The sequence below is a fragment of the Hevea brasiliensis genome, chromosome 12 (assembly GCF_030052815.1).
Source record: "Hevea brasiliensis isolate MT/VB/25A 57/8 chromosome 12, ASM3005281v1, whole genome shotgun sequence".
Classification (NCBI taxonomy): domain Eukaryota; kingdom Viridiplantae; phylum Streptophyta; class Magnoliopsida; order Malpighiales; family Euphorbiaceae; genus Hevea; species Hevea brasiliensis.
The window spans coordinates 2829660-2849308 of NC_079504.1; the positions used below are offsets into that span (position 1 = coordinate 2829660).

Sequence of the window (19649 nt, forward strand, 5' to 3'; positions counted from 1 at the left end):
ATAAGTCTACTGTATGATCTTGCAGCCTGTAGATAATCTGGTGGTGTAATGTAGCTATCATGGAGGATGTGACTTGAGCTGCACCTGTGAGTTGGATTTGGACTTTCAAAGCAGTGCTGAGATGTGGATCTCTAAGGGAGAGATTGTAGTATGGAAAAAATGTCAATACCACACTTCCAGCATGTAAAGTGGTAAGACATGTCCCTATCACTGAATGTTCATACTGTAAGAACCTTGTATCAAGGAGTGATACTCTTGCTATCACTGGAAGTCCTCGTCGTCCATGTAGACTGAGGATAAGTCAGACAGCTCCAAAGTGGAGGTGAGAAAACCCTTCTTGTCTCCATCTAGGAATGAGCTGAGGAGGGATTTCTAAAGTCACGTACTGTTCAGCAGATGAACTCTGGAGAGAGCATTGATCCATTCTGGAGGCCTGAACATATTCTTTTGACAAAGATCTTCTGGAAGAAATCAAGGATCTGATAGATCTGGTAAGAGATCCAGATCGTCTGTAGATATTATAAGGACTGAGAAGAGATAAGAGTGACTCTCCAACCTGAGCATCTTCAGGTAGAGTAGATATTTCTACAAGATTATCAATTCTGGAGGATAGTGTTCTTCGAAGTGGTGAAGAGAAAGAAAGAGAAGAGGTGAGATTAACAATCTCAGAAGGAGAAGGGAGATGAGTTTCAGCAACAGGGTTGGGTGTTTAACAAGCCATGTTTGGTACGTGGCGTTGTGGCTAGAGATCACTCTACCTTCTAGGAAGGAATCAAGCAGTTACTAGTTTCCAGCTGATATAGCAAGGTAAGAGAAGATGGCAGAAAACAGTGATGCAATGGTTAAGAGAAATACCAGAGTTTGAAAGTTTCTCCCCTACTCACCAATGAAATATGTATAATACAGATATAATTAGGCTCTGATACCAAGATAAGCTGGGAGCCCTTACCACACATATAATGAACTCATGCTATGCCCTTCCCTCTCCATAGGTACTCTCTGGCTGTGCTCTTTTGTTCATTATACATGTGATAACGGGACCGTCGCACCTTAATGTCAAAACAAAGATATTTCTGATACACAGGATCCTCTTAGAGAGGCAAGTGTAGAGCATACGTATCTCTGATTATAGGAGTATGATACATGTTCAAAGGTTTTTGGAGAGAAAGAGAAGAGTTTAGAAAGCCATAGAAGAGAACTTCAGAGAATATTATTGAAAGCGGAAAATAGGTCTGATTACAACTGAAGAGAGCACTCCTTATATAGACTTGGAGGCTCTTGGCATTACAGGCAATCGGTTAGAAACTGGCTACCGACACTCTTAAAGTAGATAATGAAAAGTAAAATAAAGACGGACACATTATTACATTATTGACCGACAAACTTTAACTTTTATTATGGAGTGGTGGACAGATTGAGGGTGTCAAAATTGGAGTTATCAGAGTCGATTCCAAAAAAGTCCTTTGGCCACTGTCGATGTACAGGAGATGGTGGGTCAGCACTTTGAATGGCATCCCGTGACTCTGTGTCCATTGGATCCTGGGAATCTTGCCACATGGGATGGGTCCAGTCAATAGGCTCATCAGTGAAAGACCGGATGGGACCAAGTGATGTACAATTCACATGGAGAGGCACCAGGCAATAATAGCTATTGATTTCACAGAGGTATTCAGCTAGTTGTTTTCTCAAAGGTCCCATGGCATCCTTGTCAATAATTGATCCTACGTAAGTCCTCCACTCGTATTCAGTATTCTGGGTCTAGAGGAGTCCATCGGGCCTCCTAGAGAAAGGCCTGTGAAAAATGAACATGGTTCTGATGTTGGGCTGAGTACTGATGGGCCTGTCCTCTATTCCATGGGTGTCTATGATGCGCTTCAGACTGTAGCGCCATGTTGAAATGGGCTTGAACCATTCCAGAAACCTGGACAGGAGGGTCCTATTGGTGTTGTTCATAACATACTGGTACAGGGCTATGAGTGGGAATTCTATTCCTGTGGAATAGAGAGTAACCATGCACCAGAGGAGCCATAGTTCTTCCAGGATGAGTTCTCTGTCAGGGTGGATACTGAAACAGGTGAGGAAAGGGTTGTCAGGAATAAAGATAGATGAGGATGGGAGTAATCCTTTTAGGGTGTTTCTTGCACTCAGGTAGTGAAACAGATGATCCCTTGCGAACTTAGCCATTTGTGTGATAGGCTGGTCTTGTGAGCATCCGGGAGGGAAACTGTCTGGAGTAGGAACTAGGAAATTGTGCATTGGAGAAGGAGTATGTGGGGAGGATGAAGATGATGCCATAAGGATCAAAGGGAGTGTAGAGAAAGATTGGATCAGGTGGAGGTTTTTGGGCCTGGATAGGAGGTCAGGAACCAAATTATGCTTCCCTTTGATATGCTGGACTGTGCATTTATACTTGGCGAACCAGTCTTTAAGCCTCAGTAATTGTGGTTCAGGAAGAGACTTATTTTTGAAGTCTAGAACCTTTGGGAAGGATGAGCTGTCCATGACCACAGTGAAGTGGTGGCCAATCAGATGAAATTTGAATTTCTTTATTCCATTTTTGACAGCTAATATCTCTTTATAGACCGAATGATATTGTTTCTGAGGCTCTGGGAATTCTCCACTAGCATGTCCGCAGATATTCTTTTCTCCTTGTATTTCTTCGATGAGGACTGCACCCCAGTGGGTGTCACTAGCATAAGTTTGAAGGATGCGGTGTCCAATGCTGGGAATCTTTAGCGGTGGCAGGTTCAGAGCCACTTCTTTTAATGCTTTGACTGCACATGTCTGTTCATGCTTCCATGGTGGGGCATCCTTCTTAAGCATTTTTTACAGCTGGCAAGTGTGGGCAGCCACATGCGGGATAAACTTCCTGATGTAATTGATAATACCAAGGAACTGCTGTATTTGTTTTACTATTAAGTCCTTATCAGGGAACTTTAGTAATTCTTCTGCAATGTGAGGTCCCGATTGGTATTTTCCATCCTTGAATTTCATTCCAAGGAAGTCGATATCAGTTTGGGCCAGTGAACTCTTCTTTTCTGATAGCATAATTCCATAAGAATCTACCAATTGTTAAAATGTAAAGAGGGGTGTCCTATGGGCCGTAATATCTTTGGAGAAGAAAAGGATATCATCTATATAAATAAGAGCACTATGAAGTATAGGCTCAAATATCCTTGTCATGGCCTTTTGGAAAACTGATGGGGCTGTCTTAAGGCCGAATGGAAGGACTGTCCATTGGTATTGGGCCGTAGGGATGCAGAAAGCAATCTTGGGCCTATCAGAGAGGTTAATACCCAATTGCCAAAATACAGCTTTGAGATCAAACTTAGAGAAAATATGGGCTTAGTGTAGTTGAGTGAACAAGGCTTCAGGCTTTGGTAATGGAGCTTGTCATCTTGGAGGAAATGATTGAGGGGCTTGTAATCAATGACAAGTCTTTTCTTTCCTCTTAATTGTTCTGATCTTTTTTCAACATAAAAGGCCTGGCAGGCCCATTGAGAGGAAGTGGGTTCTATGAGGCCTTGTTGGAGAAGCTGTTTGCACTCTTCTTGGGCTAAAGCCAAGTCTGTAGGGTTCATCCCTGGGTGTGATGCCTTTGTTGGGTTGATATCTTCATTTAGTTTGAATGAAAGATTGACAAAGAATTTCGGATTTTTCCATAGGGGGTGGTGATGGCGAAAATGTGCATGGGAATCAGCACAGGACCTTAAGAGTAGCTCTTTGTGTTCTTGGAACTCAGCTAAGGCATCAGCCAGAGAATATAACCTTGGGACAGAAGTAAATGGCTGAAAATTTCTCTTATATTTCAATCCTGTGGGGAGGATCTTCAAATGCTTCGCCTGTTGATACAAGTCAAAGCCTATTAATAGATCCTTGTCAGGAAGAACTGAATTCCAATTGGATGCTTGGTGATGAGGCTAGTTTTGAAAACATTCCCATATGCTGCCTTAAAGTATTCTTCATGAGGGATCCAGTACTCTGAGGGTAAGATGGCTGGGTTCATCATGCTTTTGTGAGCTCCGGTATCTAGGAAGCCAATGACACTAATGGGCCGTTCATACTTGCTGGGGAGGATATGAATCAGGACTAAAGGAATTGGAATAGTGTCTGGGCCATAAGTGGATTGGGAGGATTGGATAAGTTAGACCAGGTAAGACGGGTAATGGGCTTCAGTATCTGAACTGGATTCTTCTGAAGTGAATGAGTAATCTTCTTCTGATCCAGTGTCCACTCCAAGGGCAAAGACTGTATCTTCATCGGGTTTATCCTGTTCAGAGAATAGGGATTCAACATCATCATGCTCTAGGGAGATGTGAGAAGCCTGTTGTATATGTTGTAACAGCTTAACTGCCTTATTGGGGTTCTTAGGGCAGTTCTTGGCATAGTAACCTTGATTGCCACAAATATAGCACCTGTCAGACTTCTTTGTACCCGTTCTTTTCTTCCGAAAGTATCTGACCGTCCTTCTTCCCTTCTTTTGCTTGAAAGGAGGTTTGAACCCAGATGGATACTTCTTGTAATGTGCTTTCTTCTTTGGCTTGCATTCACAGTTCTTTTCCTTGCATTTAATGCAAGGTGAGACTTCTGGCATACATTCTTTAAAGCTTTGCTGTTGTCAATGATGTCTTTGAACAGCTTCTGTTGTTCACACATTTTGTCCAGACAGGCCAGAGTCATTTGATGGATTTCTCCTATAATGATAGCATTCATTGCTCTTCTGGTAGCAGCAATAATTCTGTGGAGTTCTGGTTGTAATGCTTCTACTAGGGAGGCAATATAGGTATGCCTGAGGTTGATATCATTATACCCATTAAGCAAATAATAACGTTGAGTCATGCACTGGTAGTGTTTTTCAATGTCTGATCTTTTCAAAGAACAGCAATGCATATCAAAGAACTCTTGTCTTAGCTGCTTGCTGTATAAGGAGGCATCTCCGAGGAATTCAGCAAAGAGAGCGTTGACAGCTTGTAAGGGAGTCAGGTGGCAAAATTGAGCTTTCTGATATTCTCCAATAGAGGAAAACCAGTCTTGCAATGTGCCAACAGTTCGAGAGATGAATTCTCTAAGTATAGAGTGGGAGTCAGCACCTTCCCAAAGCATTTGGACATCAAGCCAAGCTTTAAATTCTGCAAGGCGATCTCTCTATCTTGATGGGGGAATATCATCTAAGGTAAACCATGGGCCTGAACTGGGCCTGGCCTGTTGTGGAGCGCCAGGTAGTCCAAAATCTAAAATTGGTTCATCATCAGGGATTTCAACATGGAGATCTTGGGCTTGATGAGGCCCTGTAGGGCCCGTAGTGCCACTGGTAGAGTCTGCGGTTGGAGAAGGACCTGTTTGAGAGGCTGCTGGCTGAGGATCAGCCATGAGCAGTGTTGTGATATCCATTCGTCCGTCGTCGCTGTCATCAGACGAATCATCAGAAGAATCTTCTTCTGGTTCTGGTTCAGAAGGTATAGACACCATATGCTGAGGAGGAGGATCAGGACCGCATAACTCAACGTTATTATCTGCTTAATGGGTATAATGATGTCAACCTCAGGCATACCTATATTGCCTCCCTACTAGAAGCATTACAACCAAAACTCCACAGAAGTATTGCTGCTACCAGAAGAGCAATGAATGCTATTACTATAGGAGAAATCCATCAAATGACTCTGGCCTGTCTGGACAAAATGTGTGAACAACAGAAGCTGTTCAAAGACATCATTGACAACAGCAAAGCTTTAAAGAATGTATGCTAGAAGTCTCACCTTGCCATTAAATACAAGGAAAAGAACTGTGAATGCAAGCCAAAGAAGAAAGCACATTACAAGAAGTATCCATCTGGGTTCGAACCTCCTTTCAAGCAAAAGAAGGGAAGAAGGACGGTCAGATACTTTCGGAAGAAAAGAACAGGTACAAAGAAGTCTGACAGGTGCTATATTTGTGGCAATCGAGGTCACTATGCCAAGAACTACCCTAAGAATCCCAATAAGGCAGTTAAGCTGTTACAACATATACAACAGGTTTCTCACATCTCCCTAGAGCATGATGATGTTGAATCCCTATTCTCTGAACAGGATGAACCCGATGAAGATACAATCTTTGCCCTTGGAGTGGACACTGGATCAGAAGAAGATTACTCATTCACTTCAGAAGAATCCAGTTCAGATACTGAAGCCCATTACCCGTCTTACCTGGTCCAACATATCCAATCCTCCCAATCCACTTATGGCCTAGACACTATTCCAATTCCTTTAGTCCCGATTCATATCCTCCCCAGCAAGTATGAACGGCCCATTAGTGTCATTGGCTTCCTAGATACCGGGGCTCACAAAAGCATGATGAACCCAGCCATCTTACCCTCAGAGTATTGGATCCCTCATGAAGAATACTTTAAGGCAGCAGATGGGAATGCTTTCAAGACTAGCCTCATCACCAAGCATCCAATTGGAATTCAGTTCTTCCCCACTTGTATCCTCTGGACCAGGGTTATTGGGTCAGATCTTCCTGACAAGGATCTATTAATAGGCTTTGACTTGTATCAACAGGCGAAGCATTTGAAGATCCTCCCCACAGGATTGAAATATAAGAGAAATTTTCAGCCATTTACTTCTGTCCCAAGGTTATATTCTCTGGCTGATGCCTCAGCTGAGTTCCAAGAACACAAAGAGCTACTCTTAAGGTCCTGTGCTGATTCCCATGCACATTTTCACCATCACCACCCCCTATGGAAAAATCAGGAATTCTTTGTCAATCTTCCATTCAAACTAAATGAAGATATCAACCCAACAAAGCCATCACACCCAGGGATGAACCCTACAGACTTGGCTTTAGCCCAAGAAGAGTGCAAATAGCTTCTCCAACAAGGCCTCATAGAACCCACTTCCTCTCAATGGGCCTGCCAGGCCTTTTATGTTGAAAAAAAGATCAGAACAATTAAGAGGAAAGAAAAGACTTGTCATTGATTACAAGCCCCTCAATCATTTCCTCAAAGATGACAAGTTCCCATTACCAAAGCCTGAAGCCTTGTTCACTCAACTACACGAAGCCCATATTTTCTCTAAGTTTGATCTTAAAGCTGGATTTTGGCAATTGGGTATTAACCCCTCTGATAGGCCCAAGACTGCTTTCTGCATCCCTACGGCCCAATACCAATGGACAGTCCTTCCATTCGGCCTTAAGACAGCCCCATCAGTTTTCCAAAAGGCTAGGACAAGGATATTTGAGCCTATACTTCATAGTGCTCTTATTTATATAGACGATATCCTTCTCTTCTCCAAAGATGTTACAGCCCATAGGACACCCCTCTCTACATTTCAACAATTGGTAGATTTCTATGGAATTATGCTATTAGAAAAGAAGAGTTCACTGGCCCAAACTGATATCGACTTCCTTGGAATGAAATTCAAGGATGGAAAATACCAACTGGGACCTCACATTGCAGAAGAATTACTGAAGTTCCCTGATAAGGACTTAACAGTAAAACAAATACAGCAGGTCCTTGGTATTATCAATTACATCAGGAAGTTTATCCCGCATGTGGCTGCCCACACTTGCCAGCTGTCAAAAATGCTTAAGAAGGATGCCCCACCATGGAAGCATGAACAGACATGTGCAGTCAAAGCATTAAAAGAAGTGGCTCTGAACCCGCCACCACTAAAGATTCCCAGCATTGGACACCGCATCCTTCAAACTGATGCCAGTGACACCCACTGGGGTGCAGTCCTCTTCAAAGAAATACAAGGAGAAAAGCATATCTGCGGACATGCTAGTGGAGAATTCTCAGAGCCTCAGAAACATTATCATTCGGTCTATAAAGAGATATTAGCTGTCAAAAATGGAATAAAGAAATTCGAATTTCATCTGATTGGCCACCACTTCACTGTGGTCATGGACAGCTCATCCTTCCCAAAGGTTCTAGACTTCAAAAATAAGTCTCTTCCTGAACCACAATTACTGAGGCTTAAAGACTGGTTCGCCAAGTATAAATTCACAGTCCAGCATATCAAAGGGAAGCATAATTTGGTTCCTGACCTCCTATCCAGGCCCAAAAACCTCCACCTGATCCAATCTTTCTCTACACTCCCTTTGATCCTTATGGCATCATCTTCATCCTCCCCACATACTCCTTCTCCAATGCACAATTTCCTAGTTCCTACTCCAGACAGTTTCCCTCCCGGATGCTCACCAGACTAGCCTATCATACAAATGGCTAAGTTCGCAAGGGATCATCTGTTTCACTACCTGAGTGCAAGAAACACCTTAAGAGGATTACTCCCATCCTCGTCTATCTTTATTCCTGACAACCCTTTCCTCACCTGTTTTAGTATCCACCCTGACAGAGAACTCATCCTGGAAGAACTATGGCTCCTCTGGTGCATAGTTACTCTCTATTCCACAGGAATAGAATTCCCACTCATGGCCCTGTACCAGTATGTTATGAACAACACCAACAGGACCCTCCTGTCTAGGTTTCTGGAATGGTTCAAGCCCATTTCAGCATGGCGCTACAGTCTGAAGCACATCATAGACACCCATGGAATAGAGGACAGGCCCATCAGTACTCAGCCCAACATCAGAACCATGTTCATTTTTCACAGGCCTTTCTCTAGGAGGCCCGATGGACTCCTCTGGACCCAGACTACTGAATACGAGTGGAGGACTTACGTAGGATCAATTATTGACAAGGATGCCATGGGACCCTTGAGAAAACAACTAGCTGAATACCTCTGTGCAATCAACAGCTATTATTGCCTGGTGCCTCCCCATGTGAATTGTACATCACTTGGTCCCATCCAGTCTCTCACTGATGAGCCTATTGACTGGACCCATCCCATGTGGCAAGATTCCCAGGATCTAATGGACACAGAGTCACGGGATGCCATTCAAAGTGCTGACCCACCATCTCCTGTACACCGACAATGGCCAAAGGACTTTTTTGGAATCGACTCTGATGACTCTGATTTTGACACTCTCAATCTGTCCACCACTCCATAATAAAAGTTAAAGTTTTTCGGTCAATAATGTAATAATGTATCCGTCTTTATTTTACTTTTCATTATCTACTTTAAGCGTGTCGGTAGCCAGTTTCTAACCGGTTGCCTGTAATGCCAAGAGCCTCCAAGTCTATATAAGGAGTGCTCTCTTCAGTTGTAATCAAACTTATTTTCCGCTTTCAATAATATTCTCTGAAGTTCTCTTCTATGGCTTTCTAAACTCTTCTCTTTCTCTCCAAAAACCTTTGAACATGTATCATACTCCTATAATCAGAGATACGTATGCTCTACACTTGCCTCTCTAAGAGGATCCTGTGTATCAGAAATATCTTTGTTTTGACATTAAGGTGCAACGGTCTCGTTATCACATGTATAATGAACACAAGGGCACAGCCAGAGAGTACCTATGGAGAGGGAAGGGCATAGCATGAGTTCATTATATGTGTGGTAAGGGCTCCCGGCTTATCTTGGTATCAGAGCCTGATTATATCTGTATTATACATATTTCATTGGTGAGTAGGGGAGAAACTTTCAAACTCTGGTATTTCTCTTAACCATTGCATCACTGTTTTCTGCCATCTTCTCTTACCTTGGTATATCGGCTGGAAACTAGTAACTGCTTGATTTCTTCCTAGAAGGTAGAGCGATCTCTAGCCACAACGCCACGTACCAAATATGGCTTGTCAAACACCCAACCCTAATGCTGAAACTCATCTTCAGACCCCTTCTCCTTCTGAGATTGTTAATCTCACCTCTTCTCTTTCTTTCTCTTCACCACTTCGAAGAACACTATCCTCCAGAATTGATAATCTTGTAGAAATATCTACTCTACCTGAAGATGCTCAGGTTAGAGAGTCATTCTTACCTCTTCTCAGTCCTTATAATATCTACAGACGATCTGGATCTCTTACCAGATCTATCAGATCCTTGATTTCTTCCAGAAGATCTATGTCAAAAGAATATGTTCAGCCTCGTAATGGATCAATGCTCTCCAGAGTTCATCTCACGAACAAGATGCGTGACTTTAGAAATCCCTCCTCACTCATTCCTAGATGGAGACAAGAAGGGTTTTCTCACCACCACTTTGAGTCGTCCGACTTATCCTCGCCTACATGGACGACGAGGACTTCCAAAGGATGCAAGAAGAGTATCACTCCTTGATACAAGGTTCTTACAGTATGAACATGCAGTGATAGGGACATGTCTTACCACTTTACATGCTGGAAGTGTGGTATTGACATTTTTTCCAAACTACAATCTCTCCCTTAGAGATCCACATCTCAGCACTGCTTTGAAAGTCTAAATCCAACTCACAGGTGCAGCTCAAGTCACATCCTCCATGATGGCTACGTTACACTACCAGATTATCTACAGGCTGCAAGATCATGCAGTAGACTTATCTCAGCCATCTGTATCAAATGACGCTTTACTTGTGCTAGCGGACACTGAGACCACCCCAACAATTGTTCAGATACCTGGGCAACTGCCTAGAAATGAGCTTGAACAGCTCATCCCAAAGGATTGGTTAACCAATTATGAAAGGCTCCATTCATCATCTCAACCAATCCAGATCACAGAATCATCTTTCAAAAGGAATCTCGATGCAGACAAGATAAACTTCCTTCCAGCCACCACGGCATTCTACAGGATCCTTACCTGTATTCCAGACCATGATGGTCCAGCCATTAGAAAAGGAGCAAGAAGACTATCCCATTGGAGCAGTAACACCTGACAACCATTACATCTATCCTCAGAAAATAGATGGTCACTGTCCCTGGGATCTCCCAGGCTTTGGAGCATGCGATGAAGTTTGTGATTGTTGTGATAACTACTGGGAAAATGAATATGACTATCCTCTGTCTGATAAAAATTGGAGGAAGCTCACCAAACAAACCAGGAGAGCCTCTTGCAAGCCTCAACAAGTTCTCAGAAGAGACTATCCAGATAATAGCCCATGGATTGGTATCCATGAAGAAACCAAGCAGAAGAAGCCTTTTCCCATCTATGAGCTTGCCCTTGAGATCATCAGAAAGGAAGGAAAGAAACTACCCCCTCTCAAGCCGCTTTCCCCTCCTCCCGCACTTCCTCTAGTACAACCCTCGCATGATGTTCTCACCGCTCTTATGAAGCGCACTTTCCTCCATTAGCACAATGCATGCACCAGACCAAAATCTCCACCAGACCTTTCACTCACTCAACTAAGGTTGATAGTGAAGGTCAGATAACCCCGATCACTCAAGCTGAAGAAGTTTTGAACTGGCAAACCAAGAATGCTGTTGTCTAGAATAAGGTGCTACAGCGCATTGATTCTAAGATTGATCAAGTCCTCACCAGGACTCAGCATGTTGATCAAAAGATTGACTCCTTCACTGCTTTTGCTCAAAACATGTATAAAGACTTACAAGGCAGAATTACCCAGCTTGATAGAGAAGGCTGAAAAAGCAATTAGCCCAAGTTGAAGCAGACTTGCACCAACCCACAGAAGCTCCGGTCTCTTACAGCCCATTACCACTAATTTTTGTTTAATTTTTTAGTGATACAGGTATAATTTAAATTATTGATGTGATATAGCTAAAAATTTAAAATTAGTTTTCAAAATTAAATTAAATTGATACTAAATAAAATATCTTTTTAATAATAATATTCAAAAAAAATATTATAAATTTAAGAAATAAATATAATTTCATTTGAAATATTTTCTATGGTTGAATTTAATTTAATTAAAAATAAATAAATTCCAAGTGTATATGTATATATATAGAGTGTTTTAAATTTATATGCATGAAAGAATTTCGAATATTTATGGGTTGTATGCATGTATAAGAACAGAGAGACCATAAAAGGTCACCAGTCTCCCTCTCCCATGCTACACCAAAGCCTCTTAATGTTTTAATGCCACGAATTTGCGTGGTTAAGTAATAAAAGCTTTACTCCTGCAGTGCTGGCTACGGCTTGAAGGCGATTTGAGAAGTCGGCTGGGTCCTAGAGCCGTATAAATTCCTTAGTGGATTGCTCTCACTTTCAAACCATGGGTCGAACATTTTCTTGGTAACTTCTTTTCTTTTCTTGTTTGCTCTGTATTACTTCTAGCTAATGGCCGGCAGTTTTGTTGGGTATTCTTCTTTTAAATTAGTTAACACGTTGTTCAATTGAATATTTTGCATAATTGGAATAAAAAGAAAAAAAAATGAAGTGAATTTGGTTTTGGATTGTCGTTGCTTCCTCTGTTGCTTGCTACTGGTAGGTTCCTCTGTTTCACTTTCAGAATGATTTTGATCCTCTGTTTTTGCCACTGCTCTGATTAACTCCGACGCAGCTCTGTATATAAAGTTTTTTCTTCCTAATTTTGAGCAAATCAATTTTCCTATTTCAATATGGCTTTGCGTTATAACTAATCTCCATCTTTTCTTTTCTATTTTTTGTGGGTCTCTGTTTATTCCTTCTTTTTAGTGTTATATCTCTGAAGTCTGAATTTTTCTTTTGGGTTTTGGTTCCTTGTATACTTTTTCATGATCTCTCAGTTGGTCAGTTAGAACAGTTTCATTAATTCTCATGTGATTTTTTCTTCTCTCTTTTCCTTATTTCAAGGTTTTCTGTTTCCTAAATATTAGGTCTTCCTTTTCTATATGCATGGATATAATTCTGACCATTCTGCTTTCTGGGTTTTCCTTTTTTTTTTTTTTTTTTTTTTTTGGTTATCTAGATGTAATCAATCCGTTCCAATTCAATTTTTCAGTGAGGATTAAGCTCCGTGGCTTGTCATGGAGGGTGCTAACGAAACATCCTGCATTGGTGAAGCTGCAAATTCCAATCTTCAGATCATTAGACTTTCTCCATTCCAAACCTGCACCAAATTTTCATCGCCTTGGTTTGATTTGAGAGTCTTTTATGTCAGGATTAGTAATTTCCAGGTCGATGCTTCGACCCCAGAATTTCTTACTCTCAACCATATCCCTCTCAGGCCAGACACCCTTTTGGAAGTCAATGGTGTTAGAAGCAGCATGTACTCTGATGGTGTCTCTTCCCTTCTCAGAAGGGATCGAGTGGATAAGAAATCTGAAGAAGCTACATTTGTTAGCACAGATAGCATTAGAATCACAAGTAGTCTGAAATTTGAGGTTTTCCACAAAGAGGATCTAATTCTATCTGGGGTTCTGGAGATGTCTAACAGTAATGGTTTTGTTGGGGAATCAAAAAGCAAAGTGAAGCGGTGGAGAATGAATTGTGAACCAGAGATTGCAGCTGGTTCTGGCTTCTTGAAGGGGAAACAAATTACTAGTACTGACTTACCAACCATTGAGGTTTATGTTACAGGGTGCTTCTCTGGAACACCCATCATATTAACCAAGACTTTGCAGCTTAGTCATTGCAAGAAGCATATTAGGAAGGGCATGCTGGATTCAATTCCAGAGAATGAGACGACTGAATCCCCAAAAAATGTTTCATCCAAACATGAAATGCAGGTATACACTTTGAGAATTTTGATATTAAAATGTCAATGTCGTGATAACTTTTTCTTTGGATTTTTATTTTTTTCCATGTATTGTTTAATTTCATGCTTTGATGCGTATAATCTTTGAAGTTGATTAGTAATTGATGTGATGATATTTAGAACTGACTTCATGCAGACATTTTTATTTGGGAGGGCTGTATTGAATTCCCTTTTTTGGTATAGTTTCAAATGTGCTTCTTGTCTTGAAATTAGGATGACAATGGTAAAATATTGTGAAAATTATACTACTTTAATTTGATTAAAATTTATTATAAGCTACTATTACATTTTCAAACATGATTAGCTTTGCTAGAATATTATCCAAACTCATTTATTTTTATATTTTTAATTAATAATTTATATAAAATATATTTTTTTATAATTTCTATTTTAAAATATAATAATACTATAAAATATTTAAAGTCTAATTGTTTAAAAAATAATTGTGAAAAATATTATCATAAAATATATTTAAGTATAAACTCATTTTAGATTTAACTATATATTATATGAATTCATTTTAATAATATTTTATTAAATCGATTGCTCAAAAATAATTTATCGGTTTCATCTTTTTTTTTTTTCTTTTGTGTAATGCATACATACAAAAACATAAAACTTATTATTTTAATATTTACATTCAAGTAATTACTTACTGAACAAAATCTTAATAACATTTATGAATTTATACACAGGTGATAATTGATGTAGGGGTTGGAAAGCTTAGCCTTAATGAATACGTACACTAACTCAAAGAGTTCATTAAATTATTGGGCCCACAGATATACCCAGCCCCACCTATTAGGATTTGCCTTTTTCTTTCGTATGTTTCTTCTTATAAATGTTCCCGCACTTGTCGGACATCCCGTGCTTGGGATGGTAAAAGGAATCTTATCTTAGATGTGACATGGGGTATTATCAGTCACAATTTTCAAGTGATGATGTTGTGCTCAATTTGCCCTTTTTTCATTTTCTTTTGTATTGTTTTTCCATATCCTTCCTCTGGCAGATCCTGATGGGATGGGTGTCTTTTGGAGGTTGGTGTCCACTTGTGGGTCCACCATCTCCTAGGGCCAAATTTGGGCGGCGACATCTGTCTTGAGCTTGTAGGTTGGTTGTTAATACTTGGTAGAGTTCACTGTGAAACAGGTTTATCTGCAAGTGATAATGAGTCAATTGATTTTTAGCGGGGTTTTACCTGTGAAATTGTGCAAGAGAAATCTGAGACCAGGTTGGCCAAACATGTCAGTCTGGACTTTGCACTGCCTATAGTGGGTCCTTCAGTTATCAGCCTGGCCAAACATGCAGTGGTCATTCAGTTATCAATGCATAATTTCTTTGAAGATTTTATGCAATTTGAATGTTCACAATTTATGCAATGTAAAAGGACCGATCCCCTCTTTTTGCTGATTTTTTATGCCACCTATCATGTTATGTTTTGGATGCTCGTCTATATTTTCTTTTGTTGGCGGGGTTGTAGGTAGAAGTGGCCACAGTTCAATCAAAATTAGAACAGACTAAAATTGATCAGTTTGATTTAGAGTCAAAATTTTTTTTTTTTTAAATATTTTTTTTATATAATTTTAATCATTAAATTTGATCAAATTGAATCGAAATCAAAATCAAAAGAATCTCTCCAGTTTTGGTCCCTCTAGCGTTGGAACCGGACCTTAGTGGAGTCTTATTGTCGGTTAGACTTTCCCACCACATCATCATTATCATGATTATTAGCCATCAATTTTTTATTTTTTATTTTTTTCCCCCTAAGATAAGACTAGTTCTCTTAAATAGAGCGTAATTTATATGATATAGAACTCTTAAGAGAAATGCTAAATCTTGCTGGATGGGAACTTTCGACCATTCAAATTCTGATTATTGGTGGTTCTCTAGGGGTTCATCATTTATTGCTGCAATAAGGATCGAGAATTGCCCGTAGCATTAGACATGAACAAGTTTAATTCACTAAAATCTTCAACAACTCTTAATTCTAGCTTTATACTTTCCATTTGCTAAACTAAACTGTATCCCTTTACCTTTTCTGCTTTTGTTTTTCCCCCCTTTTCCTTCTATTGGTAGTATTATAGATTTTTCATAATGCAAGGCTATGGTCTGTGTGTCACCAGTCATTTTTGTAATTTTGACTTGCAGATAGCAGAGTACAGAAGTTACAAACTAGAAAATGAAGAAGATAATGGTAACATGTACAGGAGGAGTAAATATATGGAGGGTGAAGATGGTGAACTATCATGGTTCAATGCTGGAGTAAGGGTTGGCGTAGGAATTGGGCTTGGTATTTGTCTTGGAATTGGTATAGGAGTTGGTTTGCTAGTTCGTACATACCAAGCAACCACTCGAAACTTTAAGAGAGGGCTCGTGTGATTCCTCTTTTCTGAGCTGCTAAATACCTAGTTACCTTCAACTGCAAGACTTTTGACTCGGTGAGTTCTCTGTTTAGTGACCTACTTTCATTTGTTTCTTGTGTTTCTCCTCAGAGCCTCTAATGAAACGTGGTGTTTATGTACAAGGGTATGACACAGATGCTACTAGTAGGAAGCTATCAAAGTCCCTAACATTGATGTCAATGTTTATACGTATAAAGTTAGAATGGCTTGTTTTTCCCTGTAAATAAAATCTGTTTTTGAGAAGCCAGGGCAGCATATGTTCTCCTCATCTCAAATTTAGTACTTGAACAGCCCATTGATCATTCTGATAATGTAAGTTGAGAAGAGAAATGATTAGGTGGCATCCTTTTCTTGGTTTTAAGTGATGTAAACTAATTATACTGAATTCCTGGGTTGCTGGGGATGGATAATTATAAAAGGATTAGAAACAGTACAAGGAGAAAAAAAATAGGGCTCCTCTTGACCTTAAGTAACATAAGATGGTTACATTTCTATTATTCTAGCTCGAACCTAGAAGCCCATAAACATTGCTAATGCTGACAGCTTTTGTTAGCAAAGATAAAGATAATGACCCATCCACCAGCTGGTTTACGTTTAAGAGCTTACATACAATGGTGGATCTATACTTCCATAGTTCCGTTACACTAACACACCAAAGGTGGGAAGCTAGATAGCTGGGGGAACTAGGCCGATTGGCTCTGGAGCCACCTCAGCATCATGATGCCCATTTGTAGCTTCTTGATGCTTATTGTCAAATCCCCAGAACGAGGCAGACTTGACGTCATCTTGAACCATTAATCTTGAGAACTCTTCATGGTCATACTCCAATATGGCTTTTCCCCCAAACTCAGTTGGAAGATTTTCATCATCGAAATATGACCTCATTAATTCTACACTATCAACATTCTTAGGATACACGAACTTCACCTTTTTGAATGTTTTGGCATCCAAGAAATACTTGACAATCTGCATACATTAATACAGAACTTATTATGTCAATCCTGTACAGTCACTTCATGTTCTAAATACAACGAATTCAAATGATTAAACATTAGAAGTGTCACCTGTCCCATCCTCACCAAAGAAAGGAGATAAAGACAGAGGATGGGGAAAGTACTGGTAAGATATCAGTTTCTGTTTTTGGCTATCACTAAAGAATTTTGCAGGCCATATTGATCCATGTAGGTTCTGGGTTATTCATTATGTATTTTAATTGGAAAATACATGTACTAACCCTTGTAATAATAATTTAAATCATCTAATTAGTTTACCTGTTAATTATCACAGATTTCTGAGGAAAACATAAAAGCAAGAAACTACTGTAATCGGAAAGCCATAGAATAGAATACAAGATCAACATGGTGATTTCTAGCTTTTAAAAACCAAAGACAAGGAAGCATCTTGGATTTAAGCTGGCACATAAATCACCAAAAATCATAGCAACTATCAATTTTATATCCAATTATCAGCATGATTGGTGGTTTCAAGCCCAAGGATTTCTAACATTCATTATCAAAACCAGAATGCAGTAAAAGGAAGGAGAGCTCAAACCTTCCAAAATGCTTCAAAAATCCGTGGGGGATTGTACAGAAATGCTATGGCTAGCCTCTCAGGATAATGATTCTGTAATATATTAATAGTATCACGAGCTGCTTTGACAGGGACGCTATTGCTTATCGACCACCCATTGAAGTCTATCAACCATGCCATTTGTTCTTGGCCCTCTGGAAGGTTAAGTATGGCATTCTCTATGAGATACACCAAATGTCGGAGCTGATTGTTTATTGATTTTGTATTCTGCAGCAATTGCGATAGTGTTAATTTTCCAATTGCAGAAAGCTTAAGGACTTTGCTCAGATGAATTATGATTATCCAAATAAGCTACCTGCTTTCCTGGCCTCAGTATAAGTACAGTCCTTCCTCGTCTGTCATGAAAATTTGCTCTGTATACTTTACCAGTCTCACCTTCAATAGCAACCTCATGCTGAGATGAAAACAGTTTCATGGTCAGGGAAATCCTTTTATAATCCAAGTTCAAAGAACAAAATGAATATTACAAAGCTTTTACAATTATCAACGTGAAGGAAAACAACCAAACGTACCCAGCGAATCTCTTCAGGCTTATAAGTCGATCTCCATTTAAGCGTCTCTTCCAGCATTTTCTTTGCTTTGTCTAAATTCCAGCTCCGAGCTTCCAGATATCTTCTTAAACATGCATCAGTGCAACATTGCAAACTGCGTCCTGTTATGGGTCCAATGGCATTCCTAAGCTCATTGACCTGAATTAATAGTGAAATGTAGCACTCCTTTAAACATTTATACTGCCAATATAAAGTGTTGCTGTTGCAACACAAATGTTAAGTTCATCATCAACTAAATAATGATACTTCAAGCTTATTACCTTAGACTCTTGTTGCAGTGAATCATCCCCCTGATCCTCATTGGAATTGCCCCCACGGTGAAACATGGCGGTCTATACTATAATCCAGTTTAGCCTAAACGCAAATACAATTCAAATTGCATATGGAAATCATTTATTGTTACTTTCATATCCACATCCCATGTCCTATGAAGATCAACAATAATAATAATGATAAAGAATCAAAGCCACGACGTGAACCGCACGCGAAATCAACACAATTAGCATGACTAAGCTACCACCCAACGACTAGAATTGCGTTCATTAAAGCAAATACCTAAGAAAATCAGCCTATTTTGTGGATCTCTTCCCCTTGAAAACCCAAGGAGCTAAAATATTGCGGCAATTCAGAAGCCAAAAAGACATGAAACAGTACTAAGCTCTTTCTCCGTTCCAAAGCATTCCTATTCCAAATTCCAAATCAAAATTTTTTAGATATATATTCGCCATGTCGCACGCTTTTATATACTAGTGAACCAAAACACATACAGAAAAACAAGTAAAAAATCATTTGAAGCCAAAAGAACCCAAAATTCCAGAGAATCTCAGCTATTTGGAAGCGAAACATACCAAGAAAGGAAGTGTAACAAATCTCCTCCTCGTCTGCAAAAGAAAAGGAAGAGAGATATAGTATTAATATCTTTTTGGGGTGTCTTTATTTCTTCACGAAAATGCCATGGGTTTCTAGTTTCTACAATACAGCAAGACGTACAGGGATCAGAGATGGGCTCTGCTTCACAATGCCTCGGCTTGCTGTTACTTAAGGGCTAATGCTTCAGTGTCCTATTGTAACACCACTTGGTCGTCGTCCTTTTCTTCTTTTTCTTCACTGTGTAAAAGAAACATGGGGGAGAAACCAGTGACACGTGCATTCTAGAAAGTAGAAAGCCTCCGCCGATGGATTTACTTGGCTATCAAATACAAAAGACAAGGATACAATTCGTTTATTATTATTATTATTAATAAAATTTAGTTTAATATTCAATTAAATATTTTGTTATTCATAATTATCGTTATTATTACTCACATATTATTTAAATTTATTTAATTTTTTATATATTTAATTATATTTTCTATAAAATAAATTTTATTAATTTATATTTTAAAATTTATCAATTTTATAAAATTATTTAAATTTTATTTTTAAAAACAAAATTTTTTAAAATTTATAAATAAAATTATATATATATATATATATATACTAACTATCAAATTTAAATTCATCTAAAATCGATAATACATTATTCAAATTTATTATATTAGAATTGCTAAAATAAAATACTTAAAAGTATCTTACTCATTTTTATTCTTACTAAATAATTATTTTTCAATAAAAAAAATTATTCTCTCCT

At 39.2% G+C, this 19649-nt stretch overlaps 2 protein-coding genes across 10 annotated transcripts in view; one reads left to right on the plus strand and one right to left on the minus strand.

Annotated features, from left to right (window-relative positions):
* The window catches only part of LOC110655609 (uncharacterized protein At1g01500), a 40347-nt gene extending 24226 nt beyond the window's left edge, over positions 1 to 16121 (plus strand). Inside the window, exons 2-5 of one of the 6 annotated variants that reach the window (XR_009141882.1) lie at positions 11924 to 12032; positions 12688 to 13447; positions 15625 to 15914; positions 16002 to 16121. Coding sequence is in view for 5 of the 6 variants with exons in the window: in XM_021811999.2 (XP_021667691.2) it covers positions 12746 to 13447; positions 15625 to 15855 (933 nt within the window). In the remaining variant the exon portion in view is untranslated. The other 5 variants (XM_021812033.2, XM_021811999.2, XM_021812013.2 and 2 more) reach the window with 5 other exon arrangements.
* A 194-nt stretch (positions 16122 to 16315) lies between these two features.
* Positions 16316 to 19230, minus strand: LOC110655640 (uncharacterized). 4 transcript variants are annotated; one of them, XM_021812054.2, is made up of 8 exons: positions 19010 to 19230; positions 18868 to 18900; positions 18575 to 18701; positions 18280 to 18373; positions 17981 to 18157; positions 17764 to 17862; positions 17430 to 17675; positions 16316 to 16844 (listed from the first exon to the last, which is right to left on the minus strand). In XM_021812054.2, exons 4-8 carry the CDS (start codon positions 18343 to 18345, stop codon positions 16545 to 16547), a joined length of 888 nt encoding a protein of 295 aa, XP_021667746.2. In that variant the 5' UTR covers positions 18346 to 18373; positions 18575 to 18701; positions 18868 to 18900; positions 19010 to 19230; the 3' UTR covers positions 16316 to 16544. The 4 variants fall into 4 exon arrangements, with proteins under 4 accessions (XP_021667746.2, XP_021667765.2, XP_021667737.2 ...); XM_021812073.2 differs by lacking the exon at positions 18575 to 18701; XM_021812045.2 differs by having other exon boundaries at positions 18868 to 19230.
* Between the last annotated feature and the right edge of the window lie 419 nt (positions 19231 to 19649).

What these genes read in the sequence shown, in the direction of transcription:
- LOC110655640 (XM_021812073.2), bottom strand. Translation starts at nt 18,345, where the DNA reads ATGTTTCACCGTGGGGGCAATTCCAATGAGGATCAGGGGGATGATTCA. An exon ending in CACTGCAACAAGAGTCTAAG is followed by an intron (nt 18,158 to 18,279) that starts GTAATAAGCTTG and finishes CTATTAATTCAG; the next exon opens with GTCAATGAGCTTAGGAATGC. An exon ending in AGCCTGAAGAGATTCGCTGG is followed by an intron (nt 17,863 to 17,980) that starts GTACGTTTGGTT and finishes TTTTCATCTCAG; the next exon opens with CATGAGGTTGCTATTGAAGG.